At 40.3% G+C, this 24,079-nt stretch overlaps 1 protein-coding gene across 8 annotated transcripts in view; it reads left to right on the top strand.

Moving 5' to 3' along the window:
- The window catches only part of TBC1D31 (TBC1 domain family member 31), a 69,638-nt gene that overhangs the window by 26,191 nt on the left and 19,368 nt on the right, over positions 1-24,079 (top strand). For 7 of the 8 annotated variants that reach the window (XM_047724059.1, XM_047724058.1, XM_047724056.1 and 4 more), the window contains 9 exons: positions 5,559-5,735; positions 10,820-10,899; positions 10,978-11,124; positions 12,931-13,064; positions 18,126-18,259; positions 18,577-18,756; positions 20,404-20,636; positions 21,274-21,426; positions 22,370-22,505. In XM_047724059.1, coding sequence (XP_047580015.1) covers positions 5,559-5,735; positions 10,820-10,899; positions 10,978-11,124; positions 12,931-13,064; positions 18,126-18,259; positions 18,577-18,756; positions 20,404-20,636; positions 21,274-21,426; positions 22,370-22,505 — 1,374 coding nt within the window. Of the gene's footprint in view, positions 1-5,558; positions 5,736-10,819; positions 10,900-10,977; positions 11,125-12,930; positions 13,065-18,125; positions 18,260-18,576; positions 18,757-20,403; positions 20,637-21,273; positions 21,427-22,369; positions 22,506-24,079 lie in introns of those variants that run through there. The other variant, XM_047724063.1, reaches the window with a different exon arrangement.

Below are 24,079 nucleotides of genomic sequence, written 5' to 3'. Positions count from 1 at the left end.
CTCTCTTTCTCTCAAATAAATAAAATCTTAAAAACAAATAAAACTTTTATGCCATGATTTTCTAAATTATTTGGACCTTATCCATACATCTGGTGTTGTTTTTTTTTCCCCTCTTCCTCCCAAAGCTGCATGTCCCTTACAACCCCAAGATTAAGATTCACAGGCTCTACCCACTGAGCCAGCCAGGCCCCTCCACACTTTGCTCAGCTGTGCTCCTTAACTTGCTGCTGTCCTCATAGGCATCTGTGTGGGTCCCTGTCCCGTTCAGTGTGCCTCTCATGATCTCCTTCCCAGAAGAAATCTTCAATCCCGGTCTCTTCATTTCTGTCCCAGTCTTTCTTCCCATCTTACAGGCTAGAAATCTTGGCGCACGAGGACTGTTTCTTTATATCTTTAGATCTAGCCAATATTAAGTCTTAATTCTTAAATTTGAAATAATACCTATTAAATGCGGCCTGTTGTCCCTCTCCATGTTAACCGTCCCTGTATTTATACTGAGTAACAGCTCTTGAGTTCACAGTAATTTAATCCAAAATACCAAAACTCAGAGCCCTTGGGGCCTGCCTCTGCCCATCAGTCCATCTTTTATATAGCATGGTTCTAGAAGAATACTGTCGTCATCGTTTCTAAGCAGCTTCCTTCCTTTCGCCTGATGCTTGAAGTCCAGACTCGAAGGCCTGTCAGAGTCTTCTCTAATCTTGCCTACTCTTCCTGTCTAATTTACTTCCCCCAGACTTGTAGTTTCCCTCATGTCCCCCCATAGACTCCATTCTCATTTCTACATCTGTGGCAGTGTTCATTTCACCTAAAATATACTTCCCACTTCTCCTTTATGGTTATCTAGAATTTCCCTGGCTTGTTGCCTAGTCTCATTGTCTGTGTGCAGCCTTGCGAGGTCCGGAGTCAGGCTTCTGGCCCTGACAGGGACTTTGCTGAGCACCTGGTCTGACCATTTCCTTTTTTTTTTTTTTTTTTAAGATTTTATTTATTTATTTGACAGACAAGTAGAGAGGTGGCAGAGAGAGAGGAGGAAGCAGGCTCCCTGCTGAGCAGAGAGCCTGATGCGGGGCTTGATCCCAGGACCCTGAAATCATAACCTGAGCCGAAGGCAGAGGCTTTAACCCACTGAGCCATCCAGATGCCCCGTGACCATTTCCTTTTATGGACGAAGAAGCTCGAGCCTCAGCCTCATCACGCGGCTAGTCATCAGCCGGGCCATGTTCGGTTCTTCAAATGACACAGTCTTTTTGCTATGTGTGTGCTCCTTCTCATCCTCTTTTTTTTTTTTTTTAATTAGACAAGTGATAATGTCAAGGCAGAAAAAAAAATCAAAAGATAACAGATAAGCAAAGAGATGAGAATCACTCAGTCTCTCGTTTCTCAGATGATTTTTGGGGTGTATATTTTCCTAGGCTTTTTTTCCCTATGTTTGTAAACGTAGAGAGTCCATGCTCATTCTTTGTGGATTCTGTAACTGTGAATTCGCCTCCTGGTAAAAATACATTTGTGACCCGGGGCAGTACTCAGCACACACTGACAGGCGTTCACACCAGCTGAGCCCCGGAGCCCCGAGGGGCTGAGTTCCTCTGCCCCGGTCACGCCTGGCAGCGCTCGGCCTTCTTATTTCCACTCTCATTCTGCAAATGAGTGTCCTTTGCCCGGTCTGTTTACTGTCACATTTTTCCCAGGTCTGTGCTTTTTGTTGTTGGTTTTGCTCTTTAAATGCCCCCCCTCACCCCCGCACACCGCTGACATGCTAAGCGCGGGAAGGTTGCGGTGCGTAAGCTTAGTCCCCGCCCGCTCATAGTGCTGTGGGCATGAGTTCGGCGCTCACGAGTCAACCATGTGTACGCAACAACTGTCTTTGACCACAGACAGACGCTGGACAAAGTTCTGTGTTGATCGGTTGACAGAAATGCTGTGACCACTGGCTCCCAGGGCCGAGCGGTATCTCCGCCAGGAGCGGTGATCAGTATCGCTAACTCCGTACTTGGAGCTTCTTTATAGGACAGAACTGCTGTGAATGTGGAGCAGCTACTCTGTGTGTGCGCATGCGGAGCAGCTACTCTGTGTGTGCGCATGCGCATTGCTTACATTTTCTTTAACGATATGGAATCAGCCTCTACTGTTCTCGCAAACTTTGACAATTGTAATGACATACTGTTTGCTCTTAAGGAGGGTTTCCAGCTTAGCTGAATTTTGCAGGAGCTACAGGTACAGGTCATGAATAGACGCGGGCAGAGAGACCTGGGAAAAACCGGAGAGTAGGTCAGTGACTTCCTCTCTGCTGTTTGTTAAGCAAATTAACATCATACTGACCAGAAAAGCTAGCGTATAACGGAAGTAGGATAATCCTTTTTTCTTTTGCTTTTGTACACATTCCCAGCGCCGTCAGTGTTTTTCTGACTTTTGCAGGCTTACAAGGAGGCTCAGGTCTGTAGTTTCTGCAAAACTGACCCATGTCCCATTCCTTCAAGGTCTGTTTTTTGGCCATTGGAGAATTAATCACTGGTATTGTGCTAATAAGCAAGCTAATTCCTACTTGTGTATTGAAGTTTTAACACTACTAGGGTATGGCTATGCAGGTCATATGTTAGGCCCTAACTTTTGGGAGATTGTATTTCGTGGAAGCACGTGGAATTCAAGAAAAAAAGATGTGGCACTAGAATAGAAAAGAGTTTTTTTGTTTTTTTTTAAACTTACTTGACACAGAGAGAGAGCACAAGTAGGCAGAGGGAGAGGGAGAAGCAGGCTCTCCGCCAAGCAGGGCTCGATCCCAGGACTCCGGAATCATGACCTGAGCCGAAGGCAGATTCTCAACCAAGCGAGCCACGCAGGCTCCCCTAGAATAAAAATTTTAGTAAAGATTTGGAAGAATGGGTTGAGTTTAGAAGTTAATTCAAGGATATTAAAAGTGGGCAATATTCAGAAGTCAGACCAGTTTTAATTGCATTTCATAGATGAAATGAAAGAATTGAAAAATTAAATCATAGAGTAGGTGGCAATCATACTTTTTTTTTTTTTGGACCAGAGCTATTGTTTTATTTTCCATTATCCTTGAGTTCTTTCTTGATGTGAATAAATGACAATGTCTCTGAGAAAAACACTATTTAAAAAACCTTATTGAGGGGCATCTGAGTGGCTCAGTGGGTTAAGACTCTAAGGTTAAGCCTCTGCCTTCTGCTCAGGTCATTATCTCAGGGTCCTGGGATCGAGCCCTGCGTCGAGCTCCCTGTTCAATGGGGAGCCCGCTTCCCCTTCTTTCTCTGCCTGCCTCTCTGCCTACTTGTGATTCCTCTCTCTGTCAAATAAATAAATAAAACCTTTAAAAAAAAATCCTTATAGAATCAGTTACAACTGTGGGCACCTGGGTGGCTCAGTTGGCTAAGCGTCTGTCTTCACCTCAGGTATTGTGATCCCGGGGTCCTGAGATTGAGTCCCACATCAGGCTCTCTGCTCGGCAGGGAGTCTGCTTCTCCCTCTCTGCCTTCTGCTCTGACTACCTGTTCTTGCTCACATTGTCTCTCTCTGTCAAATAAACTTCAAAAAGAATAAAAAACAGTTACAACTTTAGATGCTTTTTATAGTAATGTCAAAGCAAAAATTTAGTATCTATGCCATGTATATAATCACATTACCTACTGTTTACATTTTACAGTGTTATGTATTCATCATGGCAATAAGGGAAGACTTTTTTTTTTAAGATTTTATTTATTTGAGGGGCACCTGGGTGGCTTAGTGGGTTGAGCCTCTGCCTTCAGCTCAGGTCATGATCTCAGGATCAAGCCCCGCATTGGGCTCTCTGCTCAGCAGGGAGCCTGCTTCCCCTCCCCTCTCTCTCTGCCTGCCTCTCTGCCTACTTGTGATCTCTGTCAAATAAATAAATAAAATCTTTTTTAAAAAGATTTTATTTATTTGAGAGAAAGCACGAGAGCTAGTGAGCATGAGTGGCTGGGGAGGGGGCGTTGTGGGGGGCAGAGGGAGAGGGAGAACTCCCCACCGAGCATGGAGCCTGACACAGAGCTCGATCCCAGGACCCTGAGATCATGACCTGAGCTGAAGTCAGCTGCGTAACCCGACTGAGCCACCCAGGTGCCCCAGGGAAGACTTTTTTGGACTCAGACAGTAGGCTGCACGTTTCAAAAGCAAAAGTCCTAAACCCCTGAAGATAACATGAGAAAAATCTTTGAAACCTCAAAGTAGTCTTTTAGTCGTCTATGTTATAAAAAAGGGTCAAGATGTTTGCTTTGTTCTGCTTTTTTCTTCTGGGAGTATGAGGGGAGGAGGTCAAAAAGTTTGGTATCCTTTTCAAAGAGCTTTCCCGAGGAGTGGTTATTCATTTTCATTAGACATTATCTTGGAAGATCACTGTCTGGCTTTCATGACAATGTGAATGCAAGGTACTGTGTCTAACGTGTGTTTTTTTTTTAAATCTAATGTGTCCATTTGGACATACAGTATCTTCCCTGGGTTCTTCTTCTCTGTTTTCATATGAAAGGAATAGGCACTTTGGCTTCCAGAAAAATCTTTTAAAAATCACACATCCACCTTGTCTTTGATTTGGGTCTGGGCTAATTACTAAGAAAACTTAGAATAATGGCCTTGAACATTTAAATGGTCTGTGAAAGTCATTGTACTTTCATAATATTTAGAACTCAGGAAGCCTGGGTTACCTTATCTGCTCATTTCCTTTGAACACGGATCTTTTGATTTCAAAGTGGTATTATTCATAGAGAAAATGTGCTAGTGAATTATTTTCCCTTAAGTAAATTGTTGGGGTTAATTTTCTTGTTATTTTCCCATAAAAATGAGAGGTGCTGTCCAAATTTCTCGTTAAGCTGTTGATGCCGTAGGGGACTAACAGCCTTCTCTGCGGAGTCAGGGACAGAGAGGCAGGCGTCCCACGCCTCTAGAGGAATGTTGTTTGACAACTCCCTCAAAGAAGTTCACTTGAGCCCGAAGAATACTAGGGTGCTTCTCTTCCCGTTCTAGGAGGGCCCTATGTCCAGCTGTGCCTTCTCTGCCGATTATCACCAAACCACTAATTTTATCACACAAGTGTAAAAAAAATAGATTAGGGGTGCTTGGGTGGCATCTGCCTTTGGCTCAGGTCGTGAAGGTCGTGAAGCCCTGGGGTCCTGGGATCGAGTCCCACATCAGGCTCTCCGCTCACTGGGGAGTCTGCTTCTCCCTCTGCCTCCTCCCCACCCCGCACAAGCTCACTTGCTCTCTCTCTCATGCTTGCTCTCTCAAATAAAACATCTTTTTTAAAAAAATCGATTGATAGACTATGATTTAAGGCCAGCTTTCAAGGGATAATTAAATTTTGTATTGTTGTTAGTCATGTATCTTAACTGTGTTCTTCAAAGGAATTTGGCAGAAATTTAATTTAATGACAAGGGAACATTCTTGGATATTTTTGGACACTTTGCTTGAAAAATAGTGATGCATGTTAAGGTACATTGTGAAACTGGTCACCACAACTTCTGCAAATCCTGCGTGGACAGGTCTGTTTTCCAAGGATAACCACGAGATTTTATTTTTTTCCCCCTTTTCAGCCACCTCCTCCCTTAGTGAAAGTGATTGAAGATGTGCCCAAGCGTAAACTGAATTCCGGGGACCTTAAGATGAAAGTAACAACGGGAAGGGTCCAGCAGCCAGCAAAATCAAGAGAAAACAGAGTGCAAACCAGAATCCTAAAGCAAGACCTGGCTGGTAGTTTTGAAAACAAAGAGGTAAGAATATATTATAATTACACTTTTGTTTGTCATAGACTCTGCTGTGGACAAGATACCTTAGGCCATCATCACTTGTCCCTGTCTTAGAAGTTAAAGGAAAGATAGGAAGAGAAGAAAGTTGTAACTGAAATGACAACTTCTAAATTTCTAAGTTTTAAATGTATAATTAGTACATGTTTATGGTTTTTAAAGAAGTCAAACAGTACAGAAGTGCACTGGCCAGTACGCTAGCCGCTAGCCACGGGTGACTAATGAGAACCTGTGATGTGCTTAGTCTGAGCGGAGATGTGCCGTGTAGGGGAAATACTCATCTGATACTGAAAACTTCGTAGAAGCAGAGGAATATAAAATATCTTGGAGCGCCTGGCCGGTTCAGTCAGAAAAGCGTGCGACTCTTGATCGTGGGGCCGTGATTTCAAGCTCCACCTTGGCTATAGAGATGACTCAAATAAGTAAATACATTTTTACAAAAGGAATATGAAATATATCTTACTAGTGATTTAGTAATTTTGATTACAGGTTGAAATGATAATATTTTGGTTACGTTGGGTTCAGGGAAACATTATTAAACTTAATTTTACCTGTTTCTTTTTTACTTTCTTAATGTAGTTCTAGAAAACTTAAAATTACATTCATGGCTGGCATTATCTGTTAGTGCTAGTATAGAAGGTTATGAAGGGAAAAATAAAAATATACCTTTCTCCCTTCTGCCCGCTCTTTTCCCCACGTCCCTGAGGTAACCACTGCTGGTCGTCGTTGCTTCCTTCAGAAGTCTTCCCTGCGTGTGTAGACATACGCCCTTCTGCGTGTCTTAACCTTCCTATTTCTTCTTTTTTACGTGAATGGAATCATACTATAGCACTGTTCTGTGACTTTCATCACTTAATGTGTTGACTGTCTGTTTGCATTTATGCCTGTGGTGCTACAACATTTAAAAAATACTCGCATTGCCCTTGTGGCTCTACCTTGGTCTTAATTTACTCTGCTTAGCTGGCATTTGGATGGTGTCGTGAGTCTCCTGTTAATATAGTCCGTGATGCGGTGCATAGTCTTATACAGTGATCTTCAAACATTTGGACAAATGTATCTGGAGAAGGAGAATTTTTAAGTCACAGTATGGACAAAAATTTTGATGGTAGAAGACAAATGGTTCTAAGAAAGAATATACCACTTTGCCTTTCTCCTTAGGATGATCTGTTACCGTGTGTGTGTGTGTGTGTGTGTGTGTGTGTGTGTGTGAGATTTATTCAAGAAAAACTTAGAAACAACCAAAATGATCAATGGCATATAAGTTATGATAGAGCTAGACACTAGAAACCTAAGAATATGTAAGAGGAAAGGGAAATAATTACAGTATGTTAAATATAGAAAGCAAGTTACAAGAACTATGTACTTGGATATCAGTTTGATTTAAAAGGAACAGGAGTACCTGTGTATTATTTTCGAAGAAAAACCAAGATGCTAATAGGATTAGCTTTAAGGGAAGGGCTTTCAGTCAGTTTTATTTTCTTCTTTCATATATATATTTTTTTATTTTCCTAATTTTCTGCAAAAAGCATATTTTACTTTGGAGTTGAAAGTAAATATAAATATCAGTAAAGAGGTTGCTAACATTTTCAAGGACTTTTAAAACTTTTTATTGACATTAAATCAGTCACAAACAGAAAAGTACACCTAAACATACAGCTCAGTGAATTTTTACAGACTGGACACACCTGTGTGATTGACACCCAGACCAAAAATAGGCCATTACCAGCACCCCAGAAGGGCCTCTCCTGGTCCCTTCCAGACACTTCCCCCCTCTCCCCCAAGGATGACTACTCTCTTGACTTATAATACATACCTTAGTTCTGCCTTTTTTTGTTCTTATATAATATAATTGGATTATTCAGTTTGTACTCTTTTGCATGTGGCTTCTTTCATGCAACATTATGTTTAATTTATGTTTGAGAAATCCATGTAGTTGTAAATCATTCACTCGTAGCTGTATAAAATTCCATCATGTGAATAAACCAGATGTTATCCATTCTGTGGTCAGTAGGCATTTGGATGGTTTTCTTTTTCTTTTTCTTTTTCTTTTTTTTGCTGTTAGAAGTAGAGCTGCTGTGCACATTGTGGCTTCTCTGTTGGTGAACATAGGACACTTTATGCTGAATATAAACCTAGGAATGGAATTACCGGCTTGCTGGCAATGCTTCTGTTCTGCTGTAGTAAGCTGTCAGTTTCCCCAAGAAGGTGATTGAGACAATTTATATTCCCACCAAGAGGTATTAGAGAGCTCTAGTTGCTCCAAATTCTCACCAACACTTAAAGTTTGTCACATTAATTTTAATGATCTCTTTTTCCCTCGGAGCGTTGTAAAACTGTGAAACCCATATAAAAAGAAAGAGGAAAAAAGTGTTATCTACCAGGGAAATTCATTAGAAACCCAGGGGCCAGAGTTTTCAGTGGAGGCTGGTTATGTAGGCATCCTCTGTTCAGTACATTGCAAAATCCAGGCCTCTACAAGGAAATCAGGTGTTCAGCCTAAATCAGTGTACGAACAATTTACACACAGTGAGCCACTCTTAGAGGTTCTGCGGATAGTGGGAACTTTCCCAAAACCCAGGATTCTAGACCCCAGACAACCTTGCAAGTATGCCTTTCTAAGGCATAGCATTCACAGACCTGCCATGTTAACACTTTTCTAGACATACCTGTATCCACATTAAGAAACAGAGTATTACCAGTAGCCTTGTAGCTCCTGTAGCCACATTTCTTTCCCTATCCTAGAGATGTAACTATTGTCCTCATTTTTGTGTAAATTATGTCCTCGATTTTCTTTATAGTTTTATTCCCTCTATAATCCTTAACTAAATATTGGTTAGCTTTTTTAAAAATTCAGTTTAATTAATATATAGTGTATTATTAGTTTCAGGGATAGAATTTAGTGTTTCATCAGTTGCATATAACATCCAGTGCTCATTACAACACGTGCCCTCCTTAGTGGCCATCACCCAGTTACACCATCCCCCCACCAAGCTCCCCTCCAAAAATATTGGTTACTTTTAGAAAGCTAAGTAGCAGGCACAAATCTTGCTGTGTAAAGATGGGACAATATTGTTCCTGTTCATTGAATGTTCTAATGAGAAAGTAAGCTGAATGATACCTCTGGGACATGGCCTGACCTCAACTTTGCTGAGAATTTAATCAGGAGCCTTTTCTAGGATAACTGGGGGATGATCACAGTTGACTTCTGGGAAATAAAAGAGGCACCACCACCGTCAAGGTAGCTGGCGGTGCTCTTGAATGAGTCAAATTTGGAGATCCTACAGAAATGGGTCAGGGAGTGGGCTGTTCCTACACAGTCCACGGCCAGCTGTAAGGAGGAGGTCTAAGTAGAACCCTTGTACAGGCTGAACTGCGTCTCTTCCCCTAATCTTGGCATCAGGTTGTGGAAGGGGAAGTAGGAACTCTATCCTTACGTGGTCAAGATAAGAACAGATAAAACTCAAGCCAGACTCACCTGGGTATTTTATCTCCATTTACAAAGCGATCGGGTGGCAGTAGGTGTCTTGCTGATGACAAGAGTGAATGGGTCTCTTTCCTTGATTCTATTGCTCCAGCCTGGTCTTCCGGCTCTGGTGCAAGGCTCTCAAGCAGGAATCTTCCTTCACCATCATCTCGGTTGTCCCTTCGCTCCCTCTTACATTGGATTGCCTTTTTTTTTTTTTTTTTAATGGTAAAAAGGGCATTGCACTAAGTCAGAAAAATCTGGCTTTGAGTCTTAGCCAAGATATACTGAATAGGTTGGTGTCACTGAGCTCTGACCCACCCATTTTCTCGAAATAAGAACAACATCCCATCTGTTTCATTGAGTTGTTAGCATCAGATGAGGTCATCTCCAAAAAAGGCTTTATCATCTCCAAATCTTTAAAGTAATTTTTCCATTAAAATTGGAATTGACTTGGGGCACGTGGGTGGGTCACTTGGTTCAGCGACTGCCTTCCACACAGGTCATGATCCCAGGGTCCTGGGATCGAGCCCCACAACGGGCTTCTTGCTCAGTGGGGAGCCTGCCCCCCTCCTCCCTCTACCTGCTGCTCTGCCTACTTGTGATCTCTGTCTGTCAAATAAATAAAATTTAAAAAATAAATAAATGAAATTTAAAAAAAGATTAGAATTGACTTAAAATTGACTTAGAAGTAAGAAGGGGGGAAAAAGTGAAAGGGTGGGGAGAGAGAGAAGGAAGAAAGTATTGGGATGCATTGCCGTTGCTGTAGGGGTTAGCAGCTGACAGCCCGTCAGCCACATCTGGCTTCTCGGGAAATGTTTACATTTTAAATATCTACATAATATCCTTGATTTTGCCTCTTGGCCCACAAAGCCTAAAACATTCACTCTCTGATGCTTTACAGGAAATGTCAGTCAAACCCAGATCTACAGTAATGTGTCAGGAACTTTATCTGCTATGTATATGCATACTGGAGAGAGAGAGAGAGAGAGAGTCCCATAATGTAAAAATATTTTTTAAAGATTTATTTTATTTGACAGAGATCACAAGCAGGCAGAGAGGCAGGCAGAGAGAGGAAGAGAAGCAGGGTCCCTGCTGAGCAGAGACAACCCCCCCCCCCCCCCCCCCGATGCAGGGCTTGATCCCAGGACCCTGGGATCATGACCTGAGCTGAAGGCAGAGGCTTTAACCCACTGAGCCACCCAGGCATCCCTAAAAATATTTTTTTAACTGTGTGTTGTGTTATAAAGTTGGAAAGCCAACCAGGTGCCTGGGTAGCTCAGTTAGTTGAGTGTCTGACTCTTTGTTTCAGTTCAGGTCATGATCTCAGGGTCGTGAGATCGAGCCCCGTGTCGGGCTCCATGCTCGGCGTAGCGTCTCCTTGAGATTCTTCTCCCCTCTGTCTCTGCTCCTCCCCCTGCTTGCTCTCTCTCTCTCTCTCTCTCGCTCAAATAAATAAATAATAATATCTTTAAATAAATAAATAAATAAATAAGGAAAGCTAGAAAGCCACTGTGGGCTAGATTTCACCTTTTCAGTTTTGGAATTATATCACTTACTGACTTTTTTTTTTTTTTTTTTTTTAAAGAATGAGTTGTCAGATGGATTAAACAAAAAGCGTTTACAGATCTTATTAAAAGGCTATGGTGAATATCCCACGAAATACAGGTACCATTTACTTTCTTCCATGTTAAATCAGTGTTACCCCCCAGATTGTTCTTGGTTAAAATGATGTTTTTATTTCAGAATGTTCATTTGGCGTTCTCTGCTCCAGCTGCCTGAAAACCACACTGCGTTCAGCAGCCTGGAAGACAAGGGTGTGCATGTGGCATTTCTCAACCTTCACAAGAAGTACCCCATCAGAAGCAGGAAACTGCTCAGAGTGTTACAGAGGTGTGTTCGGTATAGTGCAGCAACGTGTGTACCTTCCTCTAGATGTTTATTAATTACAAATGGGAAGAGAGTCATTTTATAGCAGAGAAACTCGGCCAGTGCCGCCATAACCAAGTAGTCAGATTTGAAATCCCCAGTAATGATGTACATCAGTAAGTTACACAGCACTTCCCTGGTGTTCTTGCCAGAAATTTAGAACCTCCCTCTAAATCGTGAGAAGACATTGAGGGACAGTCTATAAAATAACTGTGTAGCATTCCTCAAAAATGTCAGTGTCCGAAAGACTGGGAGCTTCCACATGGGAAGAACCTATGGGGACATAGCAAAGAAATGCAGTGTGGCACCCTAGGTTGGCAGAACGATAAAATAACACCTAGCAAAGTGGGAAAAATGATAAAATCTGAATGAAGTCTGGTACAGTTAATAGCACAATACCAGTTAATTTCTTAGTGTTGATAATTGTACTGTATTTATGCAAGATGTTAACATTAGAGTAATTTGACTAAAGGATATACAGGAACTCTCTACTGATTTTGCAACTTTTTGTAAACCTAAAACTATCTCAAAACAAAAAGTTTAAAAAAAAAGAGAGAAACCTTAAAAGTATCAGGAGTAAATATAGAATTATAGTCTTAGAGTAAGGCAGGTCTTTTTAAGCTTGACATATCCAGAAGAGATTGATATGAACACAAATCTCTACATATAAGAACATTCCCCAAAAATGCATGTAAACTGAGAAAGTATATACAAAATGTAGGACAAATAAAAGGCTGGTTTCTATATGAACTATTCATGTAAATGAGTGTAGAAAGAGCCAACCAATAAAAAATGGAAAAAGGATTGAATGTGTAGTTCATAGCTGGAGATATGGTTCTTAAGCATGAAAAGATGCTGTACCTCCCTTATAATAAATGCCAATTAAAATTACAGTGAAAAAAAATATATATATATACATTTAAAACCACATTGAGGGGTGCCTGGGTGGCTCAGTGGGTTAAAGCCTCTGCCTTTGGCTCAGGTCATGATCCCAGGGTTCTGGGATTGAGCCCCGAATCGGGCTCTCTGTTCGGCGGGGAGCCTGCTTTCTCTTCTCTCTCTGCCTGCCTCTCTGCCTACTTGTGATCTCTGTCTGTCAAATAAATAAATAAAATCTTTAGAAAAAATAAAAATAAAACCACATCGAAATGCCATTTCTCACCTAGACCAAAGATTTAAAAAGAAGGATAATAAAGCACATTGGCCAGAGTGAGAAAATGGGCATCCCTTTACTCTGCTACTGAGAATGTGAGTAGACACTTTTTTGCAGAGAATAATTTGGCACTGGCTATTGAAATTAATGCATATGTTTTTTGACTCAGCAATTTCACATCTAGGAATTTATCCAAATCTATATTCCTGCATGAAGAAAGATATAAATAAAACATTAAGCATGGCATTATTTATAAAGGGTTAGAAACTACTTAAATGCCCAGTAAGGCCAAGTTAAAGAAATTAAGGTGTCTCTGTACAAAACTGTCTTGCGTATCAGAGCTCTGCGTCTACTAATAATGAACTTTTTCCAAGATGCTATTAAGTGAAAAACACAAGGTGCAACACAGTGTTTATACAAACCTTTGTGATTTTTTAAAAAAGGATCTATACTTTTAACAGTGGTTCTGGAGAAGTAAGCTAAGTGATAAAGGTAGGAGGGAGAATTTTCATCAAATATACCTTCTGTAGCAAATTTTTTATCAGTTAAATGTATTGTTTAGTCAAATTTTCATAATAAACTGTTCTCTGGTCTTTATTTCCTTACCTGACTCACAGAACCCTATCTGCATTAGCTCACTGGTCTGCCATCTTCAGCGACACGCCGTATCTTCCGCTCTTGGCATTTCCATTTGTAAAATTATTCCAGAACAATCAGCTCATTTGTTTTGAAGTTGTTGCTACTCTTATAAGTAAGTAGATAAGTATTAAATAATGAAACCAAGAGTGGATTTCCTGTATAATTCTCTGATGTCTTTGCAGCTTTGCAACATTTATTAATTCCCGTGTTAAATAATCAGCATGAAATGGAGAGTTCGGACATTTATACATAAACCTTTTCATTTACAAGAAAATTTGGATAGTTGCATTTTAGAAGATACTGTTACAGCTTAGATTTTGTTAGTAGAAAGGAAGCAGGGGCACCTGGGTGGCCCTGGGTCCATTAAGAATCTCGCTCAGGGGGCGCCTGGGTGGCTCAGTGATTAAAGCCTCTGCCTTTGGCTCGGGTCGTGATCTCAGGGTCCTGGGATCGAGCCTCACATGGGGCTCTCTGCTCAGCGGGGAGCCTGCCTCCTCCTCCTCTCTCTCTCTCTGCCTGCCTTTCTGCCTACTTGTGATCTGTCTGTCAAATAAATAAGAATCTGTAAAAAAAAAGAAAAAAAAAAAAGAATCTCGCTCAGATCATGATCTCAGGGTCCTGGGATCCTGCCTTTGTCCGGCTCCCATCTCCATTTGTGCGTGCACACATGTTCTTTCTCACAAATAAATAAAATCTTTAGGGGAAAAAAAAAGTAAGGAAGCAGATGCTTCTTCACTTACTGAAAATCAGTTTATTATTAATAGGACTGTAGTAAGTAAGGCAGGATTTAGCACACAGTGCCTGTTGTAGCGGGTGCTAACTGCCGTCCTTATTCTCAGCAGCCAGAGTAAACATTTCTTGAGAACTTTCTGTGTACCAGATACTATTCTCCATGTTTGTCTTTATTAACTTATCTAAATCTTAATAGTCCTATGAGGTGGGCATTGTTATTTCGTTTTTTATAACTGAGGAAACTGAGGCACACAGAGCTTAAGTTCCCAAGGGTAGGTTGGTGACAGAACAAGGAGTTGAACCCAGACAGACTGTATAGCCTGTGCTCTCAACCATTGTGTTTACTGCTTGCCATCTACCCTGAAAAGTGAGTCCTTTTTTCATATTGGTATAATCGGGTCAGTTAAACAGTCAATAAACGGAATCCAGTTATAGATTTATTTAACAAAAATAACCAATTTTATATGTATTTTAAATTGCCTTAAAAGGTTTTCTTGTACAAAGGAGATAAGCACTTAACTGTAATTACAGTAAAATTTTGAGAAGTAGAAATAAAAAGATTCAAGCATACATACTGTGAATACTATATTTCTCCCTTTTTTTGTTCATTTAATTGCATTGCATTTGCTTTGATAAATTTTTACTGATTGGGGGGCGCCTGGGTGGCTCAGTGGGTTAAGCCGCTGCCTTCGGCTCAGGTCATGGTCTCAGGGTCCTGGGATCGAGCCCCGCATCGGGCTCTCTGCTCGGCGGAGAACCTGCTTCCTCCTCTCTCTGCCTGTGATCTCTCTCTGTCAAATAAATAAATTAAAAAAAAAAAAAATTTTTACTGATTGGAGAAAATATAGGAGAACATACAAAAGAAAAGAAAATTCACCCATGTTTCTCCTCCTCATTGATAATCTTTGAGAATGTATTGATGAATTTCTTATAAAAGCATTTCCCCAAATCATTAAATATTTTTGAAAAACATAATTTATTCCCCACGTAATATAATATTTCATCATTTAGGTGTATCATCATTTAGTCCCCCTGCTAGACCATTAGTTTTTTAAATAATTTTTCTGTACTTTTTAAGCAGTTTTTAAATTTTTGTGATTATACTACTTTTATTTAATATGTTAGATACATTTCTCTTTTTATAAACTTTATAAATATCTTATTGACTGTAATCTTTTCCCCCTTCATGACTCTAATATTCTATAATGTAGAGGTTCTAGTTTAATTGGTTGTTGGACATTTAGGTTATTTCTAACTTTTACCTGAAGAAACAATGTTATAACTGTCTTCACATATAAATATGTATAATATTGTCTCTTGGTCAGTTCTTAGAATTGGTATTATTAGGTCAAAAAATATAAATATTCTAATTGATTCCTCAAAAAGGTTTTCCGAGTTTACTCTGGCAACAACACTCGGAGTTTTAAAAGGAAAAGAAGCAACTCAACAACAAAAGGACAAATAATCTCATTTGTATATGGGCAAAGGCTTTGATTAAACTTTTCTCCATAGAAGATACACAAATGGCTAATGTACATGAAAAGATGCTCCAGATCATTAGTCATTAGGAAACGCAAATCAAAACCACACTGAGGTACCACTTTGGGATGGTACCTCTGGGATGGCTGTAATTTAAAAATGGGGAAAAAAACAAGTGTTGATAAGAATGTGGGAAAATTCTAACCTTCATGTATTGCTGGAAACATAAAATGGTGGTCACTGTGGAAAATTGGCAATTTCTCAAAAAGTTAAACATAAAATTACCATAGAATCCAGCAATTGCATTCTTAGGGATATACCCAAAAGAACTAAAAACAGAGACTCAAACAGATACTTGTATGTGAATGTCGGTGGTGGCGTTATCCCCAACAGCTGGAAGGTGGAAACAGCCCAAGTATCATCACTGTTAACAGATGAATGGGTAAACTGTGTATACAGTGGAATGTGGTTCAGACGTATAAGGGAATGGACCCTGAAAGCTCGCGCAAAAGAACAAATTTATATAAAATATCTCAAATAGGCAATTTTATGGACACAGAAAATAGATTAGAGGTTACCAGGGCTTGGGGGAGGTAGGAATGGGAGATTAGTACTAAATGGGTACAGGGTTTCTCTTTGGGAAAAGATTTTGCACATAGTGATGGTTGCACAACGTTGTGCATTCAGTTATGGCACTGATTTGCAGGCTCAAAAATGGTTAAAATGGCAAATGATATCTTACCATAAGAAAAGCTGTTCATAACTAGGTAAGCATGCAAAACTATATTTTATTTCCAGTAAAATCTTGTTATATCGCTGGCGTATGGTTCTGTGCCAAGGAATTGATTTTTTCTTCTAGGCCTGATTTAAATCTAGGAGATCTGTCATGGTCAGCATGAGTAGCTGGGAATTTTCATCAAGGGTCTGAAACCGGTTTTATTCAAGGAGCACTACCTGACCTCCGACTGAATGTTAGCACTGCTCGCAATAAACCACTGTTCAGCTTTTTAGGTTCACGGTCTAGTTGGGACCTGGGAGAAAGTCTGAAGGAATATAGTCCGTTTGATGTATAATTTGGAATATGTTTATAAAAGTCATCTTGAAGTGCTCTTTACAGTCTCTTGTATGACCAAGAGGGGGTTCTTCCAGTTTAATCAAGGAACACCCCCGCCCCCGCCTGGGTTACTTGTCTTTATCCTGTTCTCCTTCAGTCCTGTGTCTGGGTCTTCTATACACACTCCTGCGGTGACACTACGCAGAATAGAAGGCAAACGCTTACGTATAAAGCGGGGTTTCCCTCATGCCTAATTGAGAACAGTGTTCTCTTAATGAAGATTAGTTGTAAAAATCTGGGCTTCGTGTGTGTGTGTGTGTGGTGTTTTAAAATTCCTAGGGCTAGCAGTATCTGAGACACGGTAGACCCATAGCACATGTTGCTGAACTGGATTTTTCTTCTAAAGTTAACTTAAGAACAGCAGTTAAAGAAGCTGAAATAATTTCTTTTAAAGCTTAGTTTTTGTAAGGGTTTACTTATGCCTTAATTATTAACTCACATTTACTTACTAATAAAGAATTGACTTCTAGAACTTGTAGGCCCTTTTATAACCAGATATAATCCAAAATTCTGCCGATCTAAGTCTTCTTTTGCTAATATGAGAAAGGAGATCATATTGTCAAAGGACAGAACCACAATTCAGTGTTTAGAATAAAAATCCAGGGGCGCCTGGGTGGCTCAGTGGCTTAAAGCCTCTGCCTTCAGCTCGGGTCATGATCCCAGGGTCCTGGGATGGAGCCCCATATCGGGCTCTCTGCTCAGCAGGAAGCCTGCTTCCTTCTGTCTCTCTCTGCCTGCCTCTCTGCCTACTTGTGATCTGTGTCTGTCAAATAAAAAAAAAATCTTTAAAAAAAAATAAAAATCTGATTTGAATTATTAAGGAGGGCTGTGGTGATTAAACATAGTTCATTGAATGAAACTAACTGATCTCACCAGGGTTTTTGAGGAATGTTTTGGGGGTGCTAGTGGCTACTCAGTGAGTTAATGCGAGCTTTAGAAACATCATGAGCAGAAAGGATTCCGCTTTCCACTGACTGACTTGCAGAGAATCCCTCAGTCACTGGTTGGGTTTTCAAAGTTAGGTTTACTGACTAAGTTGTTTGTCAATGGCTTAGATTTAAAACCAATTCTGGTGGTTACTTGTTATGGCCGTAGAGCAGTCACTCTTGTCCTAGTAATAGGAACATGTTTATTCTAACATTTAATGGATGGGGGGATATGATACATGCCCGTTTGTTTTTATGTGTTTGTGTTGATGTGTAAGATATAATTTTGGGGGTATCTGGGTAGTGAGCTACCAGTTAAGCATCCCACTCTTGGTTTCAGCCCAGGTCATGATCTCAGGGTCATGATATAGAGCCCTACGTCGGGCTCCACATTGGGCATGGAGTCTGCTTAAGATTCTCTCTCTCCCTCTCCCACCCTCCAACCCCCCCCCCCACACACTCTCTGTCTCAAAAAAAAAAGTAATTTTGAACATTTCTTGTAAACTTTTCTAGTTTTGATTAGGTATGAATTTGAGTAGATTTCAGGAGGTTATCACTTAACATTCATCACAATTAATGAAGACTTAAGAAGGAATCTTTTGTAGGAGGGTCATTTTGTTAACCAGGAGAAGGAAGCAGAGTGCCCTCCGGGGAAGATCAGGAAAACTCTGGAAAGTTCTGTTTGTTTTAATGGACACGCTCATTGATTGTGCTCAGTTGAGGAAATTGGCCAATTCTATAAGCCTGAAATACAATGTTAACAGGATGGAAGTTTAAAATCAAAAGTTCTAGAACTCAAAGAGTTGTTATGATTTCTTTATTAATGGACATATTGAGGACCTAGAGTGAGTACATGTAAGAATTGTGTAGTCCTTGGATAATACAGAATGGTAAAGATAAATCCCCTTTTTTTTCTTCATAGTCAATTGGTGTCAACACTGGTTTGAATATTTCCCAAATCCTCCCATCAATATTCTCAGTGTGATAGAGAATGTTCTGGCATTCCACGACAGAGAACTGCTGCAGCACTACATAGCTCATGACGTAACTTCCCAGGTAAGAAGTACGAGGTTTTTAGGATAACATGACTTGTTTTGGAAACTAACACTGGCTCGGGTATAAATAAGACAATTTTCTTGAAAGAATATAATAAAAGAACATACTACCTCTTGTATTTTTAATAGCATTTCATTTTCTTCTTCATTAAACTGCTTTCCCAAAAGTCTATAAAGAAGCGTCCCTCTTAAGGTAGTTCTTTTCATAATCATTTTGAATATAAGGATTTTAACAGCTACATCAAATGTAAGAGAGTATTAGCAAGGACTTATGACTTTTCCATAGAAAACTAATAAGTTTTTCCTTTTTTATTTTAGCTGTATGCATGGCCTCTTCTTGAAACCGTTTTTTCAGAAGTACTAACCAGAGAAGAGTGGCTAAAATTATTTGATAATGTCTTTTCCAACCATCCTTCATTCCTCCTGATGACTGTCGTGGCCTACAACATATGTTCTAGAGCGCCTTTGCTCAACTGCAGTCTTAAAGATGATTTTGAGGTAAATATCCTTGTTCTTAAGTAGCAGGTCTCAAGTTTTCATTTATTTCCACTGAAGAATCAGTGCATTTTTTGAGTACCTGTTACATGCCCGGTACTGGTGCCAGGTGGGAGAAATGCAGTGGAGAGCAAGGTGTACCACATCCCCCCTCTGACGTCGTTGGTCAGTAATCCAGCGGGCCATCCCACACACTATTTGTCTTAAAGTCATAGATTCAGGAGAGAAACGAGGTAATATTGGAGTTCAGTGCTTGTTGCCTGTTTTAGGATGTTTACCTGCTGAGTCATCATTAATTCTGCGGGTGGTTTTATCTGTGACGCATCCGGTCTGTGACAGTCTGGCTGCCTGTTAACCCACAAGAAATGGTTACTCTGAGAATTCTGAGATGTGGCAGGAAGGTTACTTGAAAAAAAGCGCTAAAGGAGGTTTTTAAAAGGACAGGGTCAGTTGGTTAAGTGTCTGACTCAGTTGGTTTAGGTCAGGATCTCAGGGTCCTGGGATGGAGCCCCACCCAAGTCGGGCTCTGCACTCAGTCAGGGGGGGTCCTACTTGTCACTCGCCACTCACCCGGCTCGGGCACGTTCCATCTCTGTCTCTCAAATAAATAAATACACTCTTCAAAAAAAAATAAGGAGAGATGTTCTTTTGGTGGATAGGATGAATTGGGTTTGTTGTTACTTTTGTGGTTCCTGTCAAACTCTGGTTTGTTTGTTTTTTTCAAGGTTTTTAGTTTTTCTTTTTTTACAAACTTTTTTTTCAAGGTTTTTAGTTTTGTTTTTTAAGATTTTTTTTATTTTTTCGAGAGAGATTGAGAGATCACAAGCAGGCAGAGAGGCAGGCAGAGAGAGAGGAGGAAGCAGGCTCCCTGCCGAGCAGAGAGCCCGATGCGGGGCTCGATCCCAGGACCCTGAGATCATGACCTGAGCCGAAGGCAGAGGCTTTAACCCACTGAACCACCCAGGCGCCCCTAGTTTTTCTTTTTTTAAAGATTTATTTGTTTGAGAGAGAGTGGGTGGGGAGGGGCAGTGGGAGAGGGACAGAAGGAATCTCAAGCAGACTCCCCACTGAGCATGGAGCCCATCGAGGGGCTCAGTCTCACCACCCCGAGATCATGACCTGAGCCAAAATCAAGAGTCGGAGACTTAGACTGAGCCACCCAGGCACCCCTGTCAAACTTTATTCCTCCTTAATGTTCTCAAGATGCTCAGCTATATATATTTTAGAATTTGGACCTTCCAGCAGAACAAGGTAATGTGGAAACATTTCAGATATTTTTAACGAATCAAGCTAATTTATTTTCAAATTTATTTATTTGGGATTTTGCAAGGAAAAAATCTGAGCAGAAGAGTGTGCTCCATTGTTGGTTAAAGTGTTCTTCTGGTACAAAGGAGGCCTTTGGTTTGAGTTAAAGTTTAAAAAGTATTATTTCAAAAGTTTGGTTTTGAAATTCTTTAGACTTTGAAAACATGAAATTGACTCTTCATCTTAAAACTTGGCTTAAGAAAAGCTCCAGTGCATTTGCCAAAAAAGAAGAGAGAGAAAGAAAGACAAGATTAATTCACACTTTTTAAGCTAACCTTGTTTTAATTCTACCTTGTAATTGCTTTGTTGGCTAACTCACAATTTAAACACAGCGTTTTCTTACAGTATTTTTTTCACCATCGGAATAACCTGGATATAAGTGTTGTCATTAGAGAAGTCTACCGTCTCATGGATGCCACTCCTGCGGACGTTCATCCCAACGGCATGCTTCATGTCTTTGCGGCATTGACGAAAGGGCAGTATCCAGTTTTTAACCAATATCCCAAGTTTATCGTGGACTATCAGACACAGGAGCGAGAAAGAATAAGGAACGATGAGTTGGACTACCTGAGGGAGAGGTAATCATGGATAGTTGCTCTGTGTGTGCTAGGAGCAAAATCTGCTAGAAACATAGACGGGGGCGCCTGGGTGGCTCAGTGGGTTAAAACCTCTGCCTTAGGCTCGGGTCATGATCCCAGAGTCCTGGGATTGAGCCCCGCATCGGGCTCTCTGTTCCACGGGGAGCCTGCTTCCTCCTCTCTCTCTCTGCCTACCTCTCTGCCTACTTATGCTCTCTGTCTGTCAAATAAATAAATAAAATCTTAAAAAAAAAAGAAAAAGAAATACATACAGAATTTTTTTTATGAAAAGCACACGTAAATTACTAAGTATTTGTGTAAAATCAGAGTTTGAAGGCTGGGAATATCTAAGGATGTGTAATTCCTGCTTGTAGAAGTAAAACAATGACATTAATCAGGTGTACATTTTGTGTCTTGGTTGTTCTTAGACTTAAATTACTCACTTTTCTTTGCTTAAATTTCTTTGCTTTGCACTTTTTGGGGAGACTTATATAGCATCCTTTTCAGTGCTTTCCACAACTTTCATGAGATAAATATGAAAGTGAAAGGCAAATAGCAATTTCCCTGTTCATAATCACGTACGCGTCCTGGGGCCTTGTCGGTGTCCGGATATAACAGTAAGTTTTCCCTACTGCAGGCAGATGGTTGAAGATATGCCAGCTGAGGTAGACCAGCAGAGAGTTGAAGACGAAGCTTGGTACCAAAAACAGGAACTGCTTCGTAAAGCCGGAGCAACGAGGAGAGAACGGCTCTTACAGGAGGAGGAGGAGATGGTACGGCAAAGACAGAGGTGTGTGTGACCACTTTGAGAAAATCGGGACATGTGCGTTAGTTGAATAATTTTTACCTTCTTTCTTTTCTATATACATAGCATCACCCAGCTGTGGCATTTCCATTAAGCAAAAATTTAAGCTAAAAAAAAATTTAAGCTAGTGCATCTACCACACTTCCAAGAATCGGCATATGGTGCAGGGTAGTTCTGAAACTATGCTGAGTGTACCTTTGCACCGATTATTCGGAAGTAAGACAAGTCTCATGTACCCTGGAGGACATTATTGGAAACATTATTGTACAGTAGGCAGAAATGCTTTGTAATACAGTGCTGGATAAATCCCCTTTAGGGGAGCAGAACTTTGAGAATTGTGTTGTAAACTTACCTGTATGACTTGAAAATTGAAGCATAAAATGATTATCTCATTTTGCATTTCATACTTTGGAGGACAGGAGAAGAAGTATTCGGTGCTTATTCAAAAACATGTTAATATAGCAAAATATTTAAATTAATTAACATTACGGGATGAGCATGGAGACTAAGCCTAATTGTCGGAAACTCGCTTCTGTGAGCGTTTACTGAGTTTTACTCTAGGTTGGGATTTTATGAAACTGATTTCTGTTGCGGGTAAAACACAAGTACTGAATCGAGCATTAACTAGCCTTGTACTAAATAAAGATACAGGGTATTGATTGTACTGAGATGGTCTGAGTAGACCTGTTAGGAACTTTTAAATACGAAAAGAAGAGCCAGTTGCATGTGGACCCTTGTCCTTTCCACGAGGGGAGCCACGGGCATCTTCGCCCCGCGTGTGTGATGCCACAGCCTCACCAGGGGGTTAGGGGAGATGTGCCCTCGTCAGTGGCGGGTCCTTCACTGTTGTGAAACGTGTGATTTTTCGACGTACATCTCTATGGGGCAATGTGTCTATGTGTTCCTCTTGATGTATTTTGTATTTTAGACTTGCTTCTGTGAAAAGAGAGCTGAAAGTCAAGGAAATGCACTTACAAGATGCTACAAGAAGGCGCTTTCTCAAGATGCAGCAAGATCAGCGTGAAATGGAACTAAAGCGATTGGACGACGAAATCGAGAGAAAGGTTTACAATCCGTGTCTTAGTGCTCACACAGGGTCTCCATTTGCTCCATTTACTCTCCTACCTTCAACTTCAGTGTCCTCGCTGGAATTCGCAGGGAACACCAACTAGCCTCAGCCTTTCCTCTTCCCTTTTGAATTTCATTAATAGCTAAACATTTTAGAAATGCCAAGAAAATGAGTCAGTTTGACCGGTGTCCTTGGTGACTGTTTCTCTAAAAATACAAGTATGAGTGAACCATTAACTGTGAAGTAGGGAAAATGCTCTTTTCCTATAAAAATTTGCACCTGGCCAGTATCAGAAAATTTCCATTATAAAATACATGGAGTCAAAAATGGACCTTCCCTACTCTTCTCTCATTTCAAAATAAATAAACTGAAAAAATAAACTGAAAAAAATGATGATAGCATTTTTTCCCCTTTTTACAGCTGCATAGTATTCCATCGCATGAATATGTTATGGTTTATTTAGTGACTCTTTGCTTTTGGACATATAGCAAAGTAGTACTTTGCTATATGAGATGGTGCCAGGTTATACAGTCTGAGTGCAGATCTTTGAGGACTTGCACATGTCATTTTGTTGAGTACACTCCAAGATCTGCCAAATTGTTCTCCAAAAATGAACCCACCTGAGTTATTATTTTAAGTGTATAGAGAAGAGTGCTTATACCCTAGTCAGTTCGGGAGTACATCAGTCTTAATATTTGCCAATCTCATAGGTGGAAGTTGTATATTTTAATTTCACTTTTTTTTTTTTTTTCTTGCTGGTGAGGTTAAGTATCTCTCTGGTTACTTACCTTCCATTTGTACAAGAACTGTAAATTGTATATCCATATCATATGTCAGTTTTCTGTCACGTTTTTTCTTACCAACTTAACATGGGCTGTTTGTGCCATTTGGGCAGCAATATCTAGTGGAAATATGATGTGAGCCATGTAGGCAATTTTGTTTTCTATCAGCCGTGTGTTAAAAATAAAGATACTAATTTTAATAGCATTTTGTTTAACGCAACATATTTCCCAATTTTTTAAATACGTAATTAGTATAAAGACATCATGAATGAGATGTTTTATTTACGCTTTGCTTATACTAAATCTTGGAAATCCAGCAGTCAGTTTATACTTACAGTACACCTAAATTTGTACTCATCACTTTTTTTTTTTTTCACAGTTTATTTATTTTATCGAGAGAGTGTCAGTGGAGGTAGGGGCAGAGGGAGAGAATCACAAGCAGAACCCCTGCTGAGCTCGGAGCCCCACACGGGGCTCAATCCCATGACCCTTGAGATCGTGACCTGAGCCAAAAATCACGAGTCAGCCACCTAACCAACTGAGCCACCCAGGGGCCCCTGGTTTTAACTCTTTAAATGATGGAAAGAACTCCCAACAATAATAATTTCATGACATGAATATTATGTGACATTTTTAAAAACATGAAATTCATATTTCAGTATCCATAAATACAGCTTTATTGGAACGGTCACACCCGTTTGTTGATTAACAGAGTCATTTGCCAACTGATTTTTTATTCAGTGTTAAATTCCCGTGTATGTCTTATCTCCTCCTTAGTGCTGTCTGC

Source organism: Lutra lutra, chromosome 4 (genome assembly GCF_902655055.1).
Source record: "Lutra lutra chromosome 4, mLutLut1.2, whole genome shotgun sequence".
Classification (NCBI taxonomy): domain Eukaryota; kingdom Metazoa; phylum Chordata; class Mammalia; order Carnivora; family Mustelidae; genus Lutra; species Lutra lutra.
Note: the sequence above shows the minus strand (reverse complement) of the source record. Positions and strands in the feature narration are given on the sequence as shown.